We start from the raw sequence: 24,715 nt of genomic DNA, 5'->3' as shown, positions 1-24,715 counted from the left end.
CGCTCGGGATGGTCGCAGGCAGGCAAGTCTCCCAGCCGGTGTCCGCCTGCACACGGAAGCCCCAGTGTGCAGAAGGCGTGATCCCCACAGACCCGGGCACACGGCCCTGTCCGTGGACTCCGATGGGCCAGTGCCCATGACCAAGGCTGGGAAGGCTCCTGAGATGATAAACCACTGGAGAGAAAGCTTCTCCTTCCAAAGCAACTTTGGGCAGATATCAGGCAGGAGCGGCCAGGGCTGTGGAGGGAGCTGAACCCGGCGCCTGGGTTCTGGGGGCGTCACAGCTGTGGTCGGAGGCTCTGGAGCGTTCAGGCCTCTGCGCCATCGGGCCAGGAACCTGCAGCCTGTCAGGGGAGCCCTCGCTTTTCCTCTCCCACCCACCCAGGCTCAGCACAAACAGAGAGGGCTCACACGTCCTGAAACTTAGCCTTTTCTTGTATCGTGGCTGGTCTGACACAGAAGTTTGGCAAACCAAGTGCATCACGGTACAGCGTCTGAATGGCGGAAAATGACCATCGGCGATAAAGCCAACCCAAAGCCACTGAGACAAAACTGCTCCGAACGCCGGTTCGTTCTCGAGCAACAAGTGAAATCAGAACGCAAGGACTAAGAAAGGGCAACCATCGAGATGCTCCGCTTTGGGCATCTTCAGTTATGTGTCTGTTAACCAGTCGACACAGATCTGAGAGCCTGCTGTGTAACCGTCACTGTGCTCGAAGCTAGAGAGCGAGCGGTTGTTTAACGAAGCAGACTCTGTCCCTGCCCTCAGGGAGGACACAGTTCAGCGCGGAACACTGGGCGAGTCGTCACGTGTAACTACAGATGTCCAAGTGCAAGAAAGAAAAGGATGTGGTAAGACTCATATTTTCAAGTTTAAGCGGTGCTGGGGAGCGGCAGGGAAGTCCCTAGGATTTAAGGAAGGGACATTTAAGCAGGACTTGAAGAAGCAGGAGTTAAAGAGAGGTAAAGTGTGGGAATGAAGGACACAGCAGGAAGAGGACGGGACGGAGGAGATGCAGGAAAAGACAGGCAGAGGGAGACAGCGAGCTGCGGAGGGCGGTGGGCAGGTGGCAGCAAGGGCCAGCTCATCCCTGAGCGCAGGTGAGCAGGTCGGGAAACTCAGCCTGCACGTTCGAGAGGTCAATTTGCAGCTCTAAGGAAAACAGGGCTGGGGCGGATTAAGACGAGAAGCAGGAGGGCCAGGTAGAATTTACTCTTCAGAGCTTGGGCCCTTCAAACCGAGGCTAGAGTGACAGCAGCCGGGAGGAGGAGAGGGGACGGGTCCCGGCGGCAGGTTCAGTGTGGACAGAGGCCGGCGGGCGCCAGGCGCTGCGAGCACAGAAGAGGAAGGTGGTGGCAGACGGAGAGTTAGAGGACAGACAACATCACACTGTAAAACTAAGAGCTGGTGTAACAGAGTGAAGTCACACACATGTGGATACAGATACACATCCTCTGAGATCCGTTTCTCCATCAGTGTGACGGACATATTAACACCAAGCTCACAAAGCTGCCGTAGAAATTAAATGAAAGTGCTTTACACAGCGGCTGACACAGGTAAGCGCTCCGAAATGCTAATAATTACCGAAAGAACCGTTCATGCTAACGATTTTTTAGAAACATCTCTACAGCAGCTGGTCCCCAAACACGAATTGCGCATCACTGGTCCTCTCCTCTTCAGGCTGTGGTAGTCAACACAGAACACATGCTTTTCGGGGAGCAGATCTGTTGTCTTAAATCCTAGTCTCCAAAACATCAAATTCTGGTTGCACCTTCTCAACAGCCTGTGCTCTAAGCTGCCAGGCCCAGCACGCTTGGTGCTGTTTTTTTGTTTTGTTTTGTTTTTTTGCGGTACGCGGGCCTCTCACTGTTGTGGCCTCTCCCATCGCGGAGCACAGGCTCCGGACGCGCAGGCTCGGCGGCCATGGCTCACGGGCCCAGCCACTCCGCGGCATGTGGGATCTTCCCAGACCGGGGCACGAACCCGCGTCCCCTGCATCGGCAGGCGGACTCTCAACCACTGCGCCTCCAGGGAAGCCCTGGTGCTGGTTTTGCTACAACTCGGCAAGTTTGTTTCAGAAGTTGATCGTCTCCTGCTCTCGGTCCAGGCCTGGCTGGTTGGACACGTCCCCCTAACCCAAACTGGGCTGCGCAGTCGGGGCAAAGGCCCAAGGCTCATTTTTTCAGCCTCTTGCAATCCTGCAGAGAGTCGCCCTCAGCACAGCTCCAGGAACGGTGTTTTTAGCCGTCGCGAGCTGACAGCTGACCTGAGGACCGAGTCACCAGAGGAAGCAGAGGGGAGCCGTCAGCCAGCTCTCTGTCACCCCAACCCGACAAGTCCCGAAGGAACTCTGACATTTTACACCGGGTCATTAAAAACACCCTCTGCAATTGCTAAAGCACAGTACACAGGTCGAAGTCATTAACATCGAAAAAGCGACAAAGATTTAATGGCTTTTTGTTTTCATGCTCAATCTGTTTTGCCCCAACAATGACATCTTGTCAAAACAGCGTTATCATTTACAAAGCAACCTGCTCAGTCCTTATTTCTGAGGGTTAACGGTGACTCAAATGTCAGTCGAACTGAGGACAGCCCCTCTGGAAGAGCTAAAATGTAATAATGATCACAACACCCTATAAAACATTTCACGTGATTTTTCAATTTAAAAAGATGAAAAGAAAAGACGTGGGAAAGGAAAACCATGTATGTCAGATGGTCCAACTTTTTGACCATCCGAATACTTTATAAAGCATTTTCTAAAATACGAGGAAAACTCTATTTTTCTTCTTGCACATGAATAGCGTCACTGATTTAACACCTAATTGTAATTCCGGCGTCCCCCGTCTCTGACCTTAGAGGGAGTCACAGTCCAGTCACCCGGGACAGGAAATGCAGGCGGTTAAACGATGCTTCCGAAGGAAGCAAGCTTGGGTCCCCCCTGGGCTCTGGCCTCGCCGCGCGTCACAAGGACGACAGGCGCTCAGGTGCGGCCCCCCAGCATGCCGCGGGCTCCTCCGTGCCACCCTCGAGTCACCCATGGCCACAGCCGTACATATTCCCTTCGTGCCCACACTCACCCCAACCCCCAGACACCGTTCCTGGAGCTGTGCTGAGGGCGACTCTCTGCAGGATTGCAAGAGGCTGAAAAAATGAGCCTTGGGCCTTTGCCGTAAAATATCTGGCTACAGCTGTAGAGACACTTACTCTCATCAGAAACACCCTGTGTCTTGGCTTTTGTTGAAAGCAAGGGAAGATCACTGCCCCTGGCATCGGGGGACACGGCATTATTTGTCTACTTTATGGTCACAGCTGTACGACCTGAGGCAGAAGAAAATAAGACGGTTTGTCTACCCTTCCCTACTGTAAAATTTCAACAGAAGTACTTAGATAGACCCTTTCCAGTTTTAAAATTCCACGATGTGAAGATTTGCCCGGTTGGAACTAAACCAGATCTTGTTTCTGGAACTGGTCATCAAGAGCGCAAAGTGAGGGACCAAAGTCTCAGTCACTTACCTGAAAGGTGACAAGCAATAATCGTTCAAATGATTGTAAGTAGAGAAAACAGAATCGTCTTTAAGGTAGATGTAACCATGTGCTGCGGCTGAATTGTGTCCCCCCGAAAGAGATGTCCAGTTCCTAATTCCTGGTACCTGTGAGTATGACCTTGTTTGGAAACAGGGTCTCTGCAGATGTCATCAAGGCGAGGCCATCCTAGATCAGGCTGAGCCCTGATCCAAGGACTGGTGTCTTCTTAAGAGGAGGGAAATCTGGACACAGACACAGGGAAGATGGCTGTGTGATGTCAGGGGCAGAGATCGGAGCTGCGGGCTACAAGCGCAGGAAAGCCAAGGAATGCTGGCCCTCGGGGGGTAGGGGGTGGATACTACAAATAAGAAATGTCCTTATTCCTAAGAACTTGAAGAGGCAGGCACGTCGGTGACCAGAGAAAACAAGAGGACAAGGAACAGGAGACGTGCCCGGGAGAAGCAGCGTCTGGACTGGAAGGAGTGAAGGTGGCCAGGCTCGGGCGTGGCGGCGAGTGGGAAGTCGCTGCAGGCCGAGGGCAGGGCACAGGCCCACGGTCGAGTGGCACGGCGTCCAGGGCTGGGGCGGCTAGGCTAGGGCTCTTGCAGCAGGACCGCACAGAACTGGGAAGTTCAGGACTTCCGGAGCAGGACCCTGACTGCTACGTCAAGGAACGTGTGTCCGCTCCACGAGCGATGGGGTGTGTGCCATTCCAGCCTCCTGAGAGAGCGACTGACACGATCAGACCTGTGCTAGGAGAGGACTGAAGCTGCCTGAGAAACCATCTTCTGGGAAATGGAGAGGGGCCTTGACCTGCGCACCCAGGGTTTCCAGGCCTTGTGCTGGCAAGGACCAGGCCAGGAGGTGTCAGGTTTGCTGCGGTGATTTGTCCCCCGGGACCTGCAGGGTGGGCGTCGGATTCCTCCCCTGAACATTTGCAGGAATCAGGCTGGAAGTGGGCTCAGTACGTCCGGTGGAACCACGGTCTATGAGAGAAGAAGACCTCAAAAATATTCTTCCTCTGGCTCTCATGCAAGGAAACAAAAATCGTCAAAGTCAAGTTCATGGGAGGAGTTGAAAGACCGTCTTGTGATCTGAGAATGTGAATGTTTAAAGAGTCAGGTATGCTAGGGAACTTTAAATGGTCCAAGAAAAAGGAATATGAAACACCACAGAATCAACAAAACCGACAATGACGGTCACAACAAAGACTGGCAAACACCATCCATCCATCCGCCCAGCAGCTCCAGGCCCTGGGTACAGCCACTGCTCCCATGAACTCACTGGCTCAAGGTGACGTTTTCCCGCCATGAAAATAAAGGATCAGCAGGGTGGAGGAAAAAGGGAAGTTGTGTTTGATGAGATGGCGACCAGAGCTCACCCCGCCAGCACAAACGTGTCAGCACAAATGTGTGCTACTTCCCGCCCAGTAGCAAGTTATTTATTGCAAGAAAAAAGAATTATGTAGATACATGGCAGTAACATATTTGGAATTCTTTTGTTTCTTTTTTCCTAGGTTAGTAGCTCAGGAAGATGGCTAGCAGGAAAAGTAATTTGCAAATGAGGTGATTTGTCTTTCTTCCTCTCTTTTGCACTGGTACAACTTCAGCTCCACAGACTGCCTGGTTTTTAGTTTCAGAAGACCTACATAAAAATTCACCTCTGAATTGCTGTCCTGGGGTCAAGAGCATAGTGAAAAAGTACTTAAAGATTCAGATTCTCATCAGGGGCTTTAATACATAATAAGAACCTAAAGGTACAGTTTTTAAACGATTCCAATTAAACGTACCCTGCTGTTATTTTCCAATATTTATTTTGGATATTGGCTGCAACTTTTTTTTATCTTTAAGAAAGCAGGTGATAGGGCTTCCCTGGTGGCGCAGTGGTTGAGAGTCCGCCTGCCGATGCAGGGGCACGGGTTCGTGCCCCGGTCCGGGAGGATCCCACATGCCGCGGAGCGGCTGGGCCCGTGAGCCATGGCCGCTGAGCCTGCGCGTCCGGAGCCTGTGCTCCGCGGCGGGAGGGGCCACAGCAGTGAGAGGCCCGTGTACCGCAAAAAAAAAAAGAAGAAGAAAAAAAAAGCAGGTGATAAATAAAGGTAAATCCTTTATTGCTTTTGTAAAAGAAACGTGGACTGAAAACATCAATCCCCACTGTAGGCAGCCTGGCTTGGCAAAAGCACTGTAACCTGAGCCCCAGTGACCACGCCTGCATCCGGCCTGACCAGCTGCCATGAAAGACACCGGGGAGCGAAACCAATGAGATCGGTGCCTACCTCAAAATGCTTACAATCCGACATGGAAGGGCCAACGCACAGACCAATCAGTAAACGCTACCGTCACGGGGATGGAGATAAACATCTACAGAAGGAAGGAGAGGTCAAGTCTGCCTAGCGGGGGAGAAGCGTGGGGCGAGGTCACAGACGACGTGACACCTGGAAAATGGGTGACCCTCTAGGGTAGACTGAGCTCCCAGCTCCAGCGCGGCCACTTTCGCCCCAGGTGACTCTGGGAAGGCACCGACTCCAAAGCTCAGCTGTCCCCCAATGCAGCCCTCACCTGCCTCACCAGGCTGCTGGGAAAGACAGAGAATAAGGATGAAAGTACTTTCATAACTGTAACGCAGGCCTCAAAGGTGAGTTCAGATACACGGTCCCTTAACTGAGATCCTTGGGTCCAGATGTTTCAGAATTCGGAATTTTTTTTAATTTTAGAAAGAAGCTTATACCACATATTATATAACAGCTCCTTTAGGGCCTGAGGTGTAATCAAACCCCAACGTCGAACAAATTAGAATCTCACCAGCCCAAGTGATGAATGTTTATGCTAAACGGATTATCAAGAGACTATTATGAATAGTTCAGGTCAGTTTCAACTTTTTTTTCAGAGGTTTTAGGATTTGGGGACTGTAGGATAAGAGGTTGCTGCCCAGTGTCAAGGCCAGAAGTCCCCTCTACATCACCCCAGATATGAGCGGTCCTAACGAGCTGGCGGTGGAGGCTGACGCATAGGGAGGCCGCCGGTGGCTGGGAGCATGGTTCCCGCCGAGACAGCGCTATGAATGTCCACACCGGTCATGAGCTCACACCACACAGCCTTCACGTAATATGTTCACACAGCAAAGACAGAACATCGTGAGTCACCACACGGCCTGAGGTTTGGGAGCTACGAACAGGGAACTGTGAAACACTGAAGAGGAAAGACAGATCCCACCCATCCTTCCTGAGCTCGGGGTGACGTCGAGTAGGACTCGGAAGCAGGTGGAGTCTGTGTGGCGCTCCCGGTCCCCACAGCCCCTGGCCGGGACCAGGCTGCATGCCAGACGCCTGGCCCCCTGCCCGGACGAGCATCTGACCCCAGTGCCCCCTCCTCCGTAAGAGACGGACTGCGGCCAGAATGACCTCCAAGGTCTCAGCCTTCCGACTCTTGACACAAACCATCTACCGGGTGTGCAGGGTACAACTCAGAACAGGTGACCTCAGCCGGGTACGAAGAGGACAGCCACCTTCGTGGACCAACTTCCATCCCTGCGTGGTACCCCTCGCCTTCCTACAGGGAGTCTGCACTGTGATACGGAGGCAGCACAAACACACCTCGAATCGGCAGAACGTTCAGAGATTGCTGGCAAAGTCTGAAGGGGAAAAGCGCACGTTCTCTCGAGGCAAGAGTGACGCTGAGTGGGCAGGTGTCCCTGAGGGGCACTGCACCAGCCAGGATGCCGCCCTCGCTGGCTTCCCGGGTTCCGTTGTGGTTATCAACAGGTTCTTCCCTTTCTCCTCTTTAAAAACTTACAGAATTTCTAACTACGGCTCATATTTTCCAAAAGGGTTCCTTGAATTCTTAAAAGAGCACTACTAATTCTTTTCTTGTGTCTAGAAGCTAGAAACTATTTTTTTAAAAAGCAGCTTTGCGATCCACCTTCACGCATGCATTAATTCACTATTCCCTGAGCTAATTCTTTCACACTCTTGTCAGCATAACCCAAACCATCAATATGCATCCCTGTATCCCAGGACGGCTGAGATGTAATTTTCACCTCCGCTCAAAGCTAACTTGCATCAACATGATTCCATAGCTTTTCCTGAAGGGAAGGTTTCCCAGCCTCCCCTCCACCCAGGGAAACTGTCTTACTCGTAACAGGTAAGTGAATGAATTTCGAAGTAAACATTCAAGACACAGCCTCATACATGAGTTGATTCTAGATCCATTTAACTTGCACACAGATAAGGTAATGATTCTTTTTCCCTAGACGTTTCTAGAGGTCAGTTTTTCTAGAGGTTTTCAGAGGTTAAAAGCATGATTCTTTCCATAAGATCGTTTGTTTGCAAAATGGGAAAGTCAAACTAAGTAGAAGCTGTACCTATCTTTGGTCATAAACTATTATCCCTAGAAGAGATGGGTATAGGCGAGTAGGTGGGAGAGGAGTGGGGAGGCAGTGCTGCAGGGCAGTGGCCAAAGTAAGGAAAACAGAGAGAGAGTGGGAGAGAGAGAGAGAGAGATGGGTACAAACACACATACCCACATACTCTTTGACCCAGCAATTCCACTTCAGGAATTAATCTTACAGATCAACTTACATGGGTCCAAATTGATTATGCACAAAAAGGGATCCACTGCAGCACCGTCTGGAGCAGTAAAGGACTGGAGCTAAGTGTTAGCATGGGATGGTACATCCCTACAATGGGGTGCTACACGGATACAACCCCGAATGGGGAACTCTCCTCATGTGATGACAGAATACGCGCTAGGACATCACTTTAACTGGAAAAAAGAAGTATAAAACGCTGTGTATAGAAAGCTACCGTATGTATTTTTGAAAAGGAGACACAAGGAAAAAACTCTGGATTTTATTGTATTTGCACAGAGTGTGTCTAGAAAGACGTGTAGCTGTAAGCCTGGTACCATCTGGAGCGGGGGCTGGGATGTTGGGAGAGAGAAGCAAGTGGGCCCCTCCCTCCAGGGCACAGGGAGAGGGCTTCCTGACACCACCTGATGCACGTCTGCCAGGGCCGCAGAGCAAGGGAGCTGCAGGCTCGGGGCCGGGCAGCCTGCGTTTGCGCCCTCGCCCTGCCTCTTCCCAGCCGTGCGGCCGGGCAAGCACCTCCCTCTGTGTTCCTAGGCATCCCCCCACCTGCAGAACGGGGATGACAGCGGGACCCTCCTCACGAGCGCTGACTTGAGGGTTAACTGCAAAGTGCTTATCGCAGAGCCAGGCCGCTGGTCAGCGTGCTGCGGGGATTCCCTGAGCCTCTGCGGCTTTGGGGGCTTCCCTGGCGGTCCAGCGGTTAAGACTCTGAGCTTCCACTGCAGGGGGCGCGGGTTCCATCCCCAGTTGGGGAACTAAGATCCCGCGTGCCTCTCGGCACAGCCAAAAAAATAAAAATAAAAAAGTTAAAAAAAAAGACACTGTGGCTTTTGCATATTTAACCGTATGACTGTACTCTCTCTGGAAAAATTAAAAATAAATAATGAAACTGAGGAATACAGCAGGAACACTCTTTCTTTAAATCCATCCAAGACTCAAGTATTGTCTTAAGACAGACAAGCTCAATGACAGTTTGCTCCAAGAAGCTTCTGAAGCTGAGGCCTGAGGCAGTGGGTGAACTCCCTCAGGGAAACGACCTTAATGGATCAGGGCCTTCAGATTCCATTTCAAACCCGTAGTTCGGCCTTAGACAGTGACGTTTAGTGAGCTTCCTTCTCAGCAACCATGCGCCACATTCTCCTGCCCCTTTTCACCCCCTGCTTCCCCCAAAGACACGATGACGTTTCTAAGAAAGTGACGCCTCTTCTCATTTATCCAACCTACTTACAGCTTTCAGGTTGTGATTACCATTCCAGGACTGTACTGAATTGATTTCCACCGTATTAAGTAACTGTCCATTTTTACTGCATAATCTCAGAGACTATAGAGACGCTAGTTCCAGAAGGCCTGACGTCTGGGTGCAGGCTGGGAGGCTGGTGGTGAGGGCCACAGGGCGCCCAAGAGATACCCACCTAACTCCTTTCCAGAATGTACCTGATGCCCTGTGAGAGTGGGCACTACACCACCTATTTTGTGCAGAAGTTAGGAGACTTTAATAAGGCTGGAACCAGTAAGTGGCAACGGCGGGACTCGAACCAATGTCTCCTGACCCCAAACTCTGCTCTCCCCGCGCTGCTGGGCCATCACCTCCACACCACGAGCAAACCACTCAGCGTCACACGCTCTGCATCCCAAGACCTCACTCTGCGTTTCCCTCTCAGGGTCTAAAGAAATGCTACATTTGAAAAAGAAAAATGCTGATGATACAGTGTTAAGACTGAGAAACAGAACACGGGATTATGTATAGAGTACGACCTCAATTGTGTAGAAAAAACGTGATAAAGCACTTTTTGAAAAGTTCACAAAAACGTCACAAAGGATTAATCTCCCTAATAGATAAAGAACAACCAGAAATCAATAAAGATTTGCAAACCAATGGAAAGGTGGGCAATGGACACAGACAGTTCACAGAAAAACAAAAATAAGATGGTCCTTAAACACAGGAAAAGATGCTAACTCTCACTCTTGGAAAGAGAAAAGCAAATTAAAGTCATGCCCCTAACAGATTGGCAAAGATCCAAAAGGTAAGAGAGCCCACAGGAGAGAAATGCAGGCAGAGGCGCAGATCGGTGCAGGTTCAGACGGAGGGTAACTAACTGGTCACAGCTCTTAGAGTCACCAGTATCGTTAACCTTGGAACTCCGATCCCGCTTCTGGAACTAAACAGACGCAAACGTGTGATTGTAGCATGTGTGCTAAAAGCAGAGAACTAGAAACAACTGGAGAGAACACGGGCGGGGCAAATTCAATCCCTCCTGCTGGACGCACCCAGCAGGACACGGTTGGGGTGGGGGTGGAGAGCCGGGTCCCACGGCCAAGTCGACACAGAGGGAGCAGACCCTGGGGCACACACTCCTCCTCCTGTGGAAGAAGGAAGGATACATATTCGTATTTGCTTACTTCCGCACCAAAGAAATGTAAAAAGATTCCGTTTAAGCAAATTGAGTTTTTAAAAAGTAGGAAGGGGAAGAATAGTTCTGACCTCTGATTGCAAAACTCACTAGAATATTCGGCTGACCCAGGTAAGGAGCGACCTTAGTTTATCAGGAGTGGGTGTTTGCTCCATTGGTTCTGAAAGGGAGTTCCAGACCTCGTGGTCCACGGCCAGCCACGGACAGGAGTGGGATGAAGCCAAGAGAACAAGGCCAGGAGCTGGCCCCACACCTCCTAAGCTTGGTTTTTTAACTAAACGGCCAAGACGGTGGATGAGTTGGCCTGGAACTGCCGTCCCTGGCTGGGTGGAGAAGACAAGCCTCGCAGAAGACAGCACTGGGTCACCGTCCTCCAGAGGCCAGCAGTCGGGACCTGAGGCCGGAACACGCGTGATCGCTGCGGAAAGGCCTTGCGGGGGAAGGGGGAGGAAGGGCTCATGCTCCACGGGGGTCGCCACGAGGTCTCCCTGACTCCACGACGTCGGTGGGGAGGCCCTGAGCCACGCTGGCCAAGGGGGCTGGAGAAATGGCCCCCTGCCGCTTCTCACACCCCCGCCCGCCTGCACCAGGGGGACGCCTGGGACCTGTGTCTGCTGTTCCCGGCATCCAAACTGTCATCTCTTCATCCAAAAAAAAAAGTCCGTATAAAATCTGTCCAGGAATCTTTAGAACAGCACCATTCATGAGGCCCAAAACATGGGAAAAACCACACGTCCCTCGCTGGATCAATAAAATCCGGCCTATCCACTCGACAGAATACGATTCAGCACTAGAAGGGAACGAAATGCCATTACATGCCCAGAACACGGGTGAACCTTGAAAACATGACGTAAACGTAAGAAGTCAACCACGAAAGAACATACGACATGATGGACTGTATGCTGCTGCTTACAGGAAACGTCCAGAACCAGGCAAGTCTACAGAGACATACAGTGAATGAGCGGCTGCCTAGAGCTGAGGAGACCGGGGAACGACAGCCAACTTCTGTGGGGGGCGGTTTCTTTCAAGGGCCGTGAAAATGTCCCGAAGTTGATGTGGTGATGAGTGTATAACCCTGAGGACACAGCACATCCACTTAAGTATGGATAGACTTCAAATGGGTGGATTGTAGTAGTGAGTGACATCTCGATAAAGCTGTTTTAGAAGAAAACGAGATTCCACTTACATTCCCCTTTAACCGACCCTGCGCCAAGGGTGGTGTGCAGTGAGGACGACCACGCACTGCTGGTGGGAAGGGAGTCGGGCACTCACTTCGGAGAATATTGAGTAAAGGCAAAGGGTCACATTTCCTAAAACTTAAACTCCATTTCTTTCATCCTATGAAATCCATGCAGATGTGCAGACAGGGACACATGTGATACTACTATATGCTGCAACATTGTTTATAATAGTAAGATTTGTAAAAAAAAAAAAAAAGAAAGGTTCATTAATAGACTAACAGATACATAATTTGTAGCATATTCACACAGTGGAGTGCTATAGTGAATTTGGAATTAACACACTAGAGGTACATGGAGTTATACAAACGGATCTCAAAAACATACAGCTGTATAAAAAAGTAAGCTTCAAAATAATACATACAGTATGATATCCACTTTAAAACGTTAAATACGTGTAACCCAGTACGATTTATGGATACATCCCAGCCAGTAAATGACAATATGCAGAGGAATGCGAACTACCTCTGGAAGGAAGGGAGGGAGATGGGGCCCAGGAAAGATGATGCAGGAAGCATCATCTACTTCCCTAATGTTTTGTTCTTTTTTTAAAAAATCATACATGTGAAGCAAAAGTGGCAAAATGTTAAGATTTAAGAAAACTGGGCTGTGGTTACACATATGGTTAATATAGCATAGTCTGCACTTTTGGTATGACGAATATTTCATAATAAAATGAAAGTGTTACATGGCTTTTAAAATGAGAAAAAAAAGAAATTTATAGCAAACTAATAAAACTGATTACCTGAATGGGATGGGGAAGAAAAAAGAGGTAGGAACAACAAGACTCAGATGTATATTTTTTGTTGTTGAACCAAGTGAATGTATTATGTCTGAAGACACGGAGATAAAATGCTCTTCAAAATGTTAAGGAAAAACGCTCACGTTCATACCCTTTAAGAAGTGACTTAGGAACCTAGAGAAGACGTTAGGGCTGGAGGCCTGCTTATCTTTGCCTCCAGGTTCCCAGCAGAGGCCCAGTTCGGACGAGCGTGCCCACTGGTCTCCCGGGGAAGAGGAATCAATTCTGATGGACAACTTGCCTTCACTCTTTGGCATCCACCTGCCTGCAGAGCACACATGCTGACCTGGTCCTCAACTCCCGGCCTCAGGTGCACGGGGCGCGTCCCGCGTGGCAAGGCCGGGGCGTCCGAGGATGCTGAGAACCAGTGAGCAAGCGGTGCTGACTCCTGAGCGTCAACAGGCCACGGCCCCTTGTAACCCACGCTGCCTGTTTCCCACCTACCTGACCAATTTCTGTGTCTCAATTTTCAAATTCTGTTGGGGAAGGAAAATGGGTATCCTTCAGACTTCCTCCAAGGAAAATCTCCAAGGAAAATGCCCTCCCAAGGAGACCATCAGATATTTGAACACAAATAGGGTTGTAACGTCAAAAACTGGAAACCTTCACATCCATTCAGAACATACCCAAGATTTTTGAGGCCATCAATTTCAGATACTACAAAGTCATTAAAAATTGTCTTAAAAATGTTTTATGGGGCTTCCCTGGTGGCGCAGTGGTTGAGAGTCCGCCTGCCGATGCAGGGGACATGCGTTCGTGCCCCGGTCCGGGAAGATCCCACATGCCGCGGAGCGGCTGGGCCCGTGAGCCATGGCCGCTGAGCCTGTGCGTCCGGAGCCCGTGCTCTGCAACGGGAGAGGCCACAGCAGTGAGAGGCCCGCGTACCACAAAAAAAAAAAAAAAAATGTTTTATTGACATGGGGAAAATGTCGTGGTATAATAGTAAGAAAACAGATTTTATATATATATATATGTATTATATATATATAATACATATATATGTAAAATACATACATATCAATATATGGTTTAGTTAATACAGTGCAGCTTACATCCATGTACCAAAAAGGACTGCAAGGAAATAAATCAAAGCATTAATAGGAGTAAAAAGTTGTGTGATAGCACTGCTAGTAATTTAGGTTTTCATTTTTATATTGGCTTGCATTTTCCAAATGCTTTGTAACAAAATTGTACCATTGTGATAATCAGAAAAAATGCTTAAGAAAAATATTAAAAATAAGTTTAGTAACAATATAAAAGAAAAAGATGGAGGCATTTAAAAAGGAGAATGCAACTAGCCTGACATGAATGCAGCCATGTTCTGAAAAATATACCTGTTAAAATATTTTTTAAATATTTCATATACTGGCAATTAACAAGTGGAATTTAAAATTAAAAACACAATACTACTTATACTAGCATCCCCCCACCAAAAGAAATAGTTAGGTATAAATCTAACACAATGTATACAAGATCTATATGAAGAAAACGACAAAACTCTGATAAAGGAAATCAAAGGAGAACTAAGTAAATGGAGAGATATTCCATGTTCACGGGTGGAAGACTCAAGGCGTCAGTTCTTCCCAAGTTGGTCTAAAGATTCAATGAAATCCCAATCAAAATCCCAATAAGTTACTTTGTGGATATCGACAAACTGGTTCTAAAGTTCACGTGGAAAGGAGGCACAGCACCCAGGACAGCCAACAGGACATTGAAGGAGAAGAACAAAGTCAGAGGAATGACACTACCCAACTTCAGGGCTTACTCCAGTTACAGTAAACAAGACAGCGTGGTCCTGGTGCAAGAACAGACAAATAGATCAACAAAGAAGAGCAGAGGACCCAGACTCCGAGTCACACACACTCAAATGACCTTCGACAAAGGAGCAAAGGCAACACGTTGTAGAAAAGACAGTCTTTCAGCAAACAGTGCTGAAACAAGTGGACACCCACACTCAGAAGAAAGAATCTCGACACAGACCTTAAATCCTTTACAAAGTTTTAACTCAAAATAGATCACAGACCCCAAATGCAAGACTTTAAAACTCCTAGAATAACACAGGAGAAAACAGATGACCTTGAGCATGGTGGTGACCACACAGAAAGGCACGCTCCATGAAAGAAACAGCTGATGTGCCGGACCTCATCAAAATTAAAACCTCTGGTTCGTGAAAGACAACATCAAGAGAAGAAGACAAGCCTCAGACTGGGAGAAAATATTTGCAAAAGACAATTCCAATGAAGGACTGGTATCCGTAATATACAAAAGACTCGTAAAACTCAACAATAAGAAAACAAACAACCCAATTTAAAAACGGGCAAAAGACCTGGACAGCTCACAAAAGATGTACAGATGGCCAATCAGCATATGAAAAAGGTGCTCCACAACATATGTCATTAGAGAAATACACATCAAAACAACGAGATACTACCACAGACCCATCAGAGTGGCCCACATCCAGAACAGTGACAACAGCAAGTGCTAAGAGGCTGTGGAGCAACAGGAACTGTCGCTCGCTGCTGGTGGGAACGCAACATGGTGCAGCCACTCCGGAAGTTTGGTGGTTTCTTACAAAACTAAATAAGCTCTCACCTTACAACTCAGGAACCATACTCCTTGACATTTACCCAGAGGAATTAAACTTAGGTCCACACAAAACCCTGCACGTGGATGTCTACAGCAGCTTTAGTCACAACGGCCAAAATGTGGAAGCAACCAAGACGTCCTTCAGTAGATGACTGGATAAATAAACTGGTACCTCCAGATGATGGAACATTATTCAGTGCTGAACAGAAATGAGCTATCAAGCCATGAGAAGGCATGGAGAAGACTTTAATGCATATGACTGAGTGAGGGAAGCCAACGTGAAAAGGCTACGAACTGCATGATTCCAACCAAATGACATTCTAGGAAAGGCAAAACTATCGAGACAGTTGAAAAGATCAGGGCTGCCGGGGAGTTAGGGGACGCGTGAACAGGCAGAACACAGAGGATTTTTAGGGCCGTGAAACTACTCTGTATGACACTCTATTGATGGGTACGTTTCATTACACGTTTGTCCAGACCCACAGAATGAACGCCACCAAGAGTGAACCTCAAATGTAAACCGGGGTTTGGGGTGATGATGATGTGTCAGTTGCAGGTTCATCCGCTGTAACACATGCTGACGGTAGGGGAGGGGTGAGTGAGGGGCAGGCAGGAGACAGGGGCTCTGAACTTCCTGCTTAACTTTCCAGGGCACCTAAAACTGCTCTAAAACATAGAGTCTATTTTTATAAAAATTCAGTGGTCAAGGGGACTTTTAAAATATAGGAACTGAGTAATAAGCACTGGTTTTAAGTTTGCAATAGGATTATTCTCTGAAGATCATTTAGACTGCTAGAGAATTCCCTGTGAAGACGAGAACCAAGGACACGTTACTTGAGCTTGCATGCGGCCGCCGAAGTCTCTGTCCCTGGTTCAGCAGAAGCGCAGGCCGCCTCCCCTGGGGCCCGTGCGCCCACCTGGGAGGAGGGGGGCCTCGCACCGGGCTCTGCAGAGCCTACCGTGGTCCTCCATCAGCTCTCGTAAAAGCAGTTCACACGAAGGCAGCAGTCAGTGCCTGGAGAGAACAATGGTTAGACACAAAGAAAAGAGGCTCCGTGGCAGGAATGTTTGTTCTCAAGCAAAGGCCAATGGGCGAGAGGCTGGGGGGCAGGCAAGCTGCGCCTTCCTCTCCCACCGCAGTGCGCAGCTGCAGGCCCGACCGCCCACTCACGGGCCCGCGGAGGACCGCCCACTGGCTGCATCCCTCGGGCATCACTGGTTAGGGTGCACGCCAAGCATGTTCCTGCCTTAGGAGCTCTGCACTTACTCCTCCCTTTCCTGAGAATATGCTTCCTCAAATGCCCACGTGGCTTGCTCCCCAGTTGAGACGGTTATGACTCCCTCGGTTGCCAAGGTCCTCACGTCTGTCTGACATCCCTGGGTCCTGTCGGTTCCTAACAGACAGTCGGCATGTTGGAGCTGGAGGGGCTCAGACACCCCATCTGGTGGTCCCAGACCCGACTCTTCACTAGACCTAACCCCAGAGGCTCTGCGTGTTTGTTTGTAATGAACAAGGCTTCCCAGGCTCCACTTCCAGGAATTTGTCCAGCGGATCTGAAGTGAGGTTCAGGAATCTACATTTTTAAGAACACATCTTTGGGGATCACCTGCCCGGTCCACCACTTTAATTTCTTTTAGAAGAGAAAACAGAAAGACAGAGAGATGAGGTGACCACCCAGAAGACACAGCGAGTTCCAGGGGGAGACGAGCCTGAGATGGTGAGATCAAGGCAGAGCAGGTCCCAGATCAGAGGAGCTTTCCCTACACCTGGTGCCACATTCTACGTTCTCACATGTTAGGAGTGAGTTTCTTTAAAAAATCACCAAGTGGAAAAACTAGCTTAGCTCTACCAAGGTTTTGGGTTTTTTTTTTTTTTTTCTTTTGTTTGCCTTTGGGGAGGGGGAGGCATGAAAGTGAAAGAAAATGTCATAGTGAGAAAAAAAAAAAGACCGCATTTTAATTCACATCTGTTCTGTGAAGACCCGAGAGTAGTGTTTTGTGGGTTATTTTTAACCTTTCTGAACTAAGAAAGGTCAGAGAGTAAGAGGAGGAGGAAACCCTTCAAGATGTAAATGTCTGATGGATGCGCAACACTCCATATAAAGCCGGGATCCCACGAAGGGGAGGCGCGTTGACGGGAATCCCCCGGCTGGGTCCCCCTTGGTGAGGTCTGGCTGGGAGTCTAATGACATCAGGCGAGTCACGGGTTATCGCTCTCACCAGCTCCCACGAGGCCTGCTTCCCCTTGTTCAGCGGTTATTCAGCTTCTGTTACTGTAACAATAAGGCGATAAGGCGAGCCTCAGCCTGACTCACAACAGGACTCACCAGGAGACCCAGGAGCCGTGACCATGCACCCGGCCAGCAGAGCTTGGGGAAAAGCCTTCGGCTGCCGCCCGGCGCCTGCCTGTGGACCCCACAGCTGGAGGGACCTGCCTTCTGCCTGGAACACTGTCCCTCTCCACACGGTTCTCTACGGTGACGAGTAACAAGGGCTTCACCCTGCCTGTCGTCGATACTTATCAGAATAAGAGCCAGACGGAGTGTCAGCCAGTTGGCAGCTTCCATGCGGCAGCCCCCGTACGGAGGCTGCTCTGATTCATCCCTGAGAGATGCGGCCTCAGAGATGAATGTTCTCTGAATCTCAAGCAGCAGGGCTCTGCAGCAACTTCTGCATTCCTGCAGCCATTCACTCATCCTCAGATGACACCTCGAAATCCCATCCACCAACCAGTGCAAACAGACTCTCTTAACGAGGCAGAGAAAACCTCGTGGCACAGGAAGTCAGCGAAAAGGGAAGGCAGGCAGGGAGGTCAGGGAACGTGTGGGGCAATGCCCAGGCATCTGGGAGAGTCCCCCCGCCCGCCCCCGCGTCTGCAGCCCCCTGTGGAGTGGGTCACCAGCACGGGGCTGTCAGCTGGCCCGGGCGGGGCTCTGCCTAGGCCCTGCACTCAACCTGTCCGGCAGCTCCATCTCCTAAGCAGGAAGGTTTTCACGGTGTTTCTAGGTGGAAAGCACAGTGAACACCCCCCGCCCCTCCCCACCCCAGCCTGCCTGACCCTCCCTTTAGTAGCCTTTTACTAACATCTTCAGAACCCCAAGTACCCTAAACAAAGACGGTGGTGCAGTCACGGGCAGCGTATCTCCGTGAGGCGCGCCCCGAGGAAAACACAGCCCGGTTTCTGTATTTGTCTTCTCCGTAAGATCCTTGCACAGACAAGCGAAGGCTCTACCTTTTTCAGTAAAATTAGCTCATCCAAATCGTAGATCAATCAGAGATCTACACTCATTACTTCTGCTCCCTCTGTCCTGGTGGCCATAAAGCAGTACAACGGATCTCTTCTGAATCTAAACGTCAGGATGCGGAACCTCAGGCACCACTGACTCTGAAGGGCTGTTTCAGTTCCTCCTCGGCATGTGTGGGGCACACTTTTCAGGGCCAAGCTGTGTCGAACTTTCTCCTGCCATCAGAGAAACAGCAGCTCACGGATAAACATGGCAAATCCTCCCAGAGTCCGCATATAAGCAGCCCTATGGATGTATCTAACTTGCTGGGAAAGCTGGGAAAATCAAGTTATTAGCAGCTTTAAGAAAGCAGATTGGAAGCAATTACATTTGAAGCCCAGCATCGTAGTTCGGAGTTCCCAGGTCTGAAATGTTTCATTCCACAAGAACCACGGAGGGAAGATCGAACGTTTCTCTCTCTGCCCTGCACTGCGCCAGGTTTACACCGTGCCACTGTTAGGTACCTGGAACCTCTCCACCGTGTTTGTGGAATCTTTCTCTTCACCTTTGCCTAAGTGGAAAATCACAAGGAGAGAAGGAAAAAGCGAAAAGAAGAAACTGCTCATCAGCGTCCTCGGCTAAGACGACCACTCAAAACTATGGATTTAAGGTAACCCAAGAGCAAAGCAGGCGTTGGGAGTCACACCTGGCTGGCTGCCACCTGACCTGGACACACAGACAACTCGTGAGCACTTGGGTGCTCAAGCGTCTAACGATGATTCACTCCATCCTGAGACCAACCCGAGTCCCAGAGAAACTCAGGAAACCAAGCACAGTACTGTACACAACGCACACCTTTTCCAGGCTGTACAAAGGGGAAGAGAAAGTGGGAAAGGGACCAAGACAAGTGGTCCAACGAGAGATGAATTCCAACTAAATGACACACACATCACCACGGTACAGAAGTCTAAAAACGTCTCAGGACCTGAGAAGTAAATCTAAAGGAAATTAAACTAAGGAAAGGAGCTAATGGATGTGAAAACTTCTTGTTAAGTTAAAAGTACTGTTTACATAAAAATGATTAAAATCCTGCCTCAAATAGCAAATTCACTGAAAGTGAGAAGCAGAAGTTCATACCGAAAACTTTAGAAGTTCTGTAAGAATTGGTGTGGCCCTGCACGTCGCCACCTTCTCATGTGGGTGCCACCCCTGGAACCCCAAATACCTACGTGGGGGAATCCAGAATTGCCTGAATAACAGGAATAGGAAGTTCAGAAGGTCCTGATGTTACCCTGTACAATCTCCGAGAAGGAGAGAATTTCAGAAGTAGTCTGAACCAGCTACACAGCTGAACAGTTGAGAGTGAGACCCGGAAAAGGAGGGGACTCGCCAGGGTTACACGGCCTCCAGGCAGCAGAGCTGGGATCAGGATCGGATCCAGATCAAGACTCGAGACGACTGAGTGTCAACCCACCACCGGCTCCTCCTGCCACTCAGCCGTCCTTCCTAGATGAGAAACGGACACGGAGAGCACACAAGTGAAACTCGTATCTGAACACTCACGCGAATCTCTGTGACCGAGTGGACAGCACGGGATTGTCAATCTATGAGCGCCTACCCTGCGGGGGACTATATACCATCTTACTAAGTTTCCATTGAAGAAATACACCAATTTTTACATGACAGAAATCATATGCTGATTACCTGTCAACCAAGAACGACCTTTATGGGATAAACAGTTTATGAGTCATAGTAATTTGAGAAAACTTGTATAAGGAAAAAAGCAGAAACATTTAAGCGAATTTAGAAACTTACACTAATCACGAGAATCAGAGCTTACTCTTTGGCCCTCCTCACTGTCTATCTAACTAAAATTTTGGAATGAAATGCACTTCCCAAAGGACTTTTCTGTTTCACTGATATGCACTAAAATTCTTTACAAGTAGTGTTTCAATTAAGAGCTACTACTAATAAAATGAATGAATTCTTCCAAAATGGATGAAATAATCAACCTAAAAGAATACAGCAAGTCATGGAAGCAGCCTAAATGCCCATTGACAGAGGAATGGATAAAGAAGATGTGGCACATATATACAATGGAATATTACTCAGCCATAAAAAAGGAACGAAATTGGGTCATTTGTAGCGACGTGGATGGACCTAGAGACTGTCACACAGAGTGAAGTAAGTCAGGAGAAAAACAAATATCGTATATTAACTCACATATGTGGAACCTAGAAAAATGGTACAGATGAATGGGTTTGCAGGGCAGAAATAGAGACACAGATGTACAGAACAAACGTATGGACATCAAACAGGGAAAGCGGCTGGGGGGTGGTGGTGGGATGACCTGGGAGATTGGGATGGACATGTATACACTAATATGTATAAAATGGATAACTAATAAGAACCTGCTGTATAAAAAATAATAAAATAAATCAACAAAAGTACAGAATGAAAACCAAAATAAATAAATAAGTTATATGGGCAAAAAAAAAAGTATGTAATTACTGATTACCAAAGATAAAAAAACAACGTGTTTTTCTTCCCCAAAAAGGTATTATTAAATTTACGGTGAAGTAATTGAGAAATATGTACCACAGAATTAGCAGGAGTTTGGAATAAAGCACTATTTGCACATCAGGAAAAGAAGAGAATACAGCCCGAACAATGCTATTCCTTTGATGGGCTGCATCAGGAGTCCCGGTTCATCCCAGCGCCTTCCTTCCTGCCCGTGGAAAGGATTTTCCAGAAGAGGAAGCCCGGGCTCTCCGTCACCACCCACCTCCAGCTGGAGACGCCCAGCCCTCCACACACCGTCCAGACTGAGAAGTGAGGCCCCTGGCCCCGCGCCCCATCTGTCAGCGTGCTGATCCTTCGGCGCCGCACCTCCTTTCCCCGACAGCCCCTGTGGGACCACTGCTCAAGCTTCCACACAGGACAGGCGGCACCGCTGCTTGCAGGCGGCACCAGCAGCGGCAAAGGAAGGGTCAGGAGGAAGCACAGGGCAGCAGAACAGCCCTGCCCAAACAGCCACTAGGAAGTGCCCATCCTCTACTTTTTCCGTAAAGGGAGGACGTGTCTGCACACCTACCAGCCACCCCGTGCCTGTCTGCAAACTCAAGTTTCCCATCAACACGCTTTTATCTCCCTGGTGCCCAGTGAATTACAGAAACATTTCTCTGAGATTCTGAGATAGAACTGAAGTTTCAAACCTGTTGTCGAGTTCCGGGGGATCGGTGACCCTTCCCACCCCGGCGCACTTGCAAATCCTCGAGCGCGCAAGTGTCCCGTGAGTCTGCGCATCGCTCACACCCCCGGCCGCGTCCCGCCGGCCCCCCGGCCGGGCTGTGGTCCTGGCTGAGCAGCCACACATCTCCGCAGCAGGCCAGCCCTCTTCTGGGTGGTCCTGACTCTCCGCGTGGACCTGGAAGGTCCCGTTGTTGGAGGATTTCCTCAGTGACCAGCTGTGCTTTAAATGATCCCTGCGCTCCCCGTACAGATGCGGGAGGTGACACGAGCTCCCCGGCTGCAGCCTACTAATTTCCTCTTCCAGAAGTTACACAAAAACAAAACAGGAACACTCGCTTGTTAGGTAAATTAAGCCCTCCGATGATTTGGGAAGTCAGATGCATCCCTCACACTGTAAAACACGCTCTCAGCAAAGCCATTACAATCTGACAAGTCCAAGTCCCACTTCCTACTTCTGTTCCTGGGTTTGTGCTCCGGTTACAAAAGACAAAAACACTCAACCGGCTGAGCAGCTCGGACTGACTCATTCCATCTGTGGCCCTGCTGGGGATGACGTCGTAGCCAATTAATTCATCACAAGACCTCTGAATATGGCTCACAGGGCTCACAGGGCTGTGAGAGAAATGCAGTGACTCGCCTTCAGCTGCAAGGTTGTTATGACACTGGCCACCACCCTGTGAATGGCTCTCCTGTGACCAAGTGTCAGCTGACAGGTCCTACTCTGCAACCTTGCAAAACGGCCCAGAGCAAGGGGGAGAGATGGTTACCCTCAGCAGACGGACGTAGGGCTTAATGCACGGGGGGTGACATGGGGGCGGGTGCGCAGGGACGCATTCTGGCTTTAATACCAGTATAGAATTTAATTTATTTATGCAAGAGAAGCAATAATAAGCTGAGAAGCCATAAACCCTCACAACTCTTGCACTGGATTCTTAATTCCTAAGCATATTCAAGCTGAGAGAGCCCTGAACTAGCAGAACCCAAGAACAAAAGCAGTTCAGTTTTGACTTCTGACATGAATATACTTCAACTGTGAAATGAGAATAATACTATGGTATCATATATCAATATGATATATCTGTGATATATTGATACATACTGATATATCACATACTTCAATATTTTATATGATACATATTTTATATTTTTGTTATATTTTAAGAAATATATTTTATATGATACTTATATTTTGTGCATTTATGATATATTACATATTTCCATATGATTTTTATGATACATATTTTACATTTTTGTTATATGTTGTGATATATATGCTATTTTATGATACACATTTATATTTTACACATTTTATATGACATATCGATATATCATACATATCAATATGATTTTTCCATAGTATTGTGAATTCATGGAAAAAATAATTTTCTCTTTTAGAAGAAATAAAAAGCACTGGTCCTTAAAACACAGGTCAAGTCTTGATACAAAAAACTACAAGGGTCTGTCCCAACTTGTTTTCCTCTTGTCATCCTGGAATCTGGCTGAAGAAAATATTAACAGAGCCCTAAAATCTGATGAGCCCTCAGCTGGGTCTTTAGTTTGAGGAAATAAAATCCATACTTCATGGCAAGACAAGAAAAATTTAAACATAAAATGTTCCTCTGCCCGTGTGGGCCTCCTTGCTCCCCGCCGGCAAGCTCCGTGTGTCTGCACTGACCACACCTCCTTAGGAGACTACATTCCTTCTTAATCCTGTGCGGGGTCTGGATGACGCTCTACTAACTCTGCGTGCAGATCTGGGTTGTGTAAACTGTCTATACGTCATCCGACGTGTAACCCTTTGTCTCACAAATGTATCTAGCTGTGCCGTGACCTCTAACGGGCGGGGCGGTCCTCACAGCTTTCTGAGAGACCGTCTCCTGGGTTATAATCCTCAGGTTGGCTCGAATAAAATTTTCTCTTTCTTTCTTAGATCGACTATTGACTAATCTTTCATCGACAGGCTTCAGAGGGCTTTTAAGTGCATCGACACACGGCAGCCACACATATTTCACTCTGCAAGCGTGACGAGATCTAACGGTCTCGTGGCAGAAGTCTCAGTTACCTGAAGACTTTATTGTATATGTGACCCTAAAGTTCCTCTGTAACAAACCCACAGAAGATCTTAACTACACCCTCCTCTGAGAGAGAAAGACTGCAACACACCTACGATGGTGACCGGCTCCTCTGCGGCACAGGCTCAAATGACAGACAGGACCAGGTTGGGAGAAAGTGAATCCATTTCTCCAGGGAGGGAACACCTTTGGAGCTCAAGGCTTAACTTCAGCGGCCACGGTGAGCTCGCGGGTTCCTCTTTTCTTCCTCTGAACTGTCTGGAAAACCACTCGCTTTTTTACAAGAGGAACTGAGAGCACCTCAGCAGCTCTAACCTGTCCACCTCGGCCCAGGCAGCCCAGCAAGCAAAGGCCAGAAGGAACCCCCTGCACCATCACGCCCACCTGACAGGAGGCCCAAGCGAGGTCCCAGGCGGATGCCTCCAGCTCACCAGGGCCTGGCTGGCCTTGTCTAAAATCACAGCAGAAGTGAAAGCATCGTTCCATGCGGATGGGGGCAGGGCCTTTAAAAGTGCCCAAGTAGCTAGATTCTATAAAATCTGTAGAGGAAACGCTGGGGGAACACATCCCACTTTCTATGTGTAAAAAACCAAATTCACTTTTAAAACTTCAGTCTCTAAAACTTATTTATCCAGGCCCTGATGAAAGGACATAAACCCTTTCTAAATATGTACTCTGGACATACACCTTCCTAGCAGTTAGCCGCAAAGCCGTTCAATCATTCTAACATTTTACATCTTCCCAAGGCTTCAAACACTGTTATAAAAATGCAATTGTATCCCCTATCCAGACGATGCGAACACTTTTTTTATTTTTTTTGCGGTACGCGGGCCTCTCACTGCCATGGCCTCTCCCGTTGCGGAGCACAGGCTCCGGACGCGCAGGCTCAGCGGCCATGGCTCACGGGCCCAGCCGCTCCGCGGCACGTGGGATCTTCCCGGACCGGGGCACGAACCCGTGTCCCCTGCATCGGCAGGCGGACTCTCAACCACTGCGCCACCAGGTAAGCCCCGATGCGAA

At 48.8% G+C, this 24,715-nt stretch overlaps 1 protein-coding gene across 1 annotated transcript in view; it reads right to left on the bottom strand.

Moving 5' to 3' along the window:
* The window catches only part of FNIP2 (folliculin interacting protein 2), an 88,114-nt gene extending 66,075 nt beyond the window's left edge, over positions 1-22,039 (bottom strand). The window contains 1 exon segment of the mRNA XM_060147532.1: positions 21,587-22,039. Within this exon segment, the coding sequence (XP_060003515.1) occupies positions 21,587-21,747 (161 nt within the window). The 5' untranslated portion in view covers positions 21,748-22,039.
* Positions 22,040-24,715: the final 2,676 nt, after the last annotated feature.

This window comes from Lagenorhynchus albirostris, chromosome 4 (genome assembly GCF_949774975.1).
Source record: "Lagenorhynchus albirostris chromosome 4, mLagAlb1.1, whole genome shotgun sequence".
NCBI lineage: Eukaryota > Metazoa > Chordata > Mammalia > Artiodactyla > Delphinidae > Lagenorhynchus > Lagenorhynchus albirostris.
Note: the sequence above shows the minus strand (reverse complement) of the source record. Positions and strands in the feature narration are given on the sequence as shown.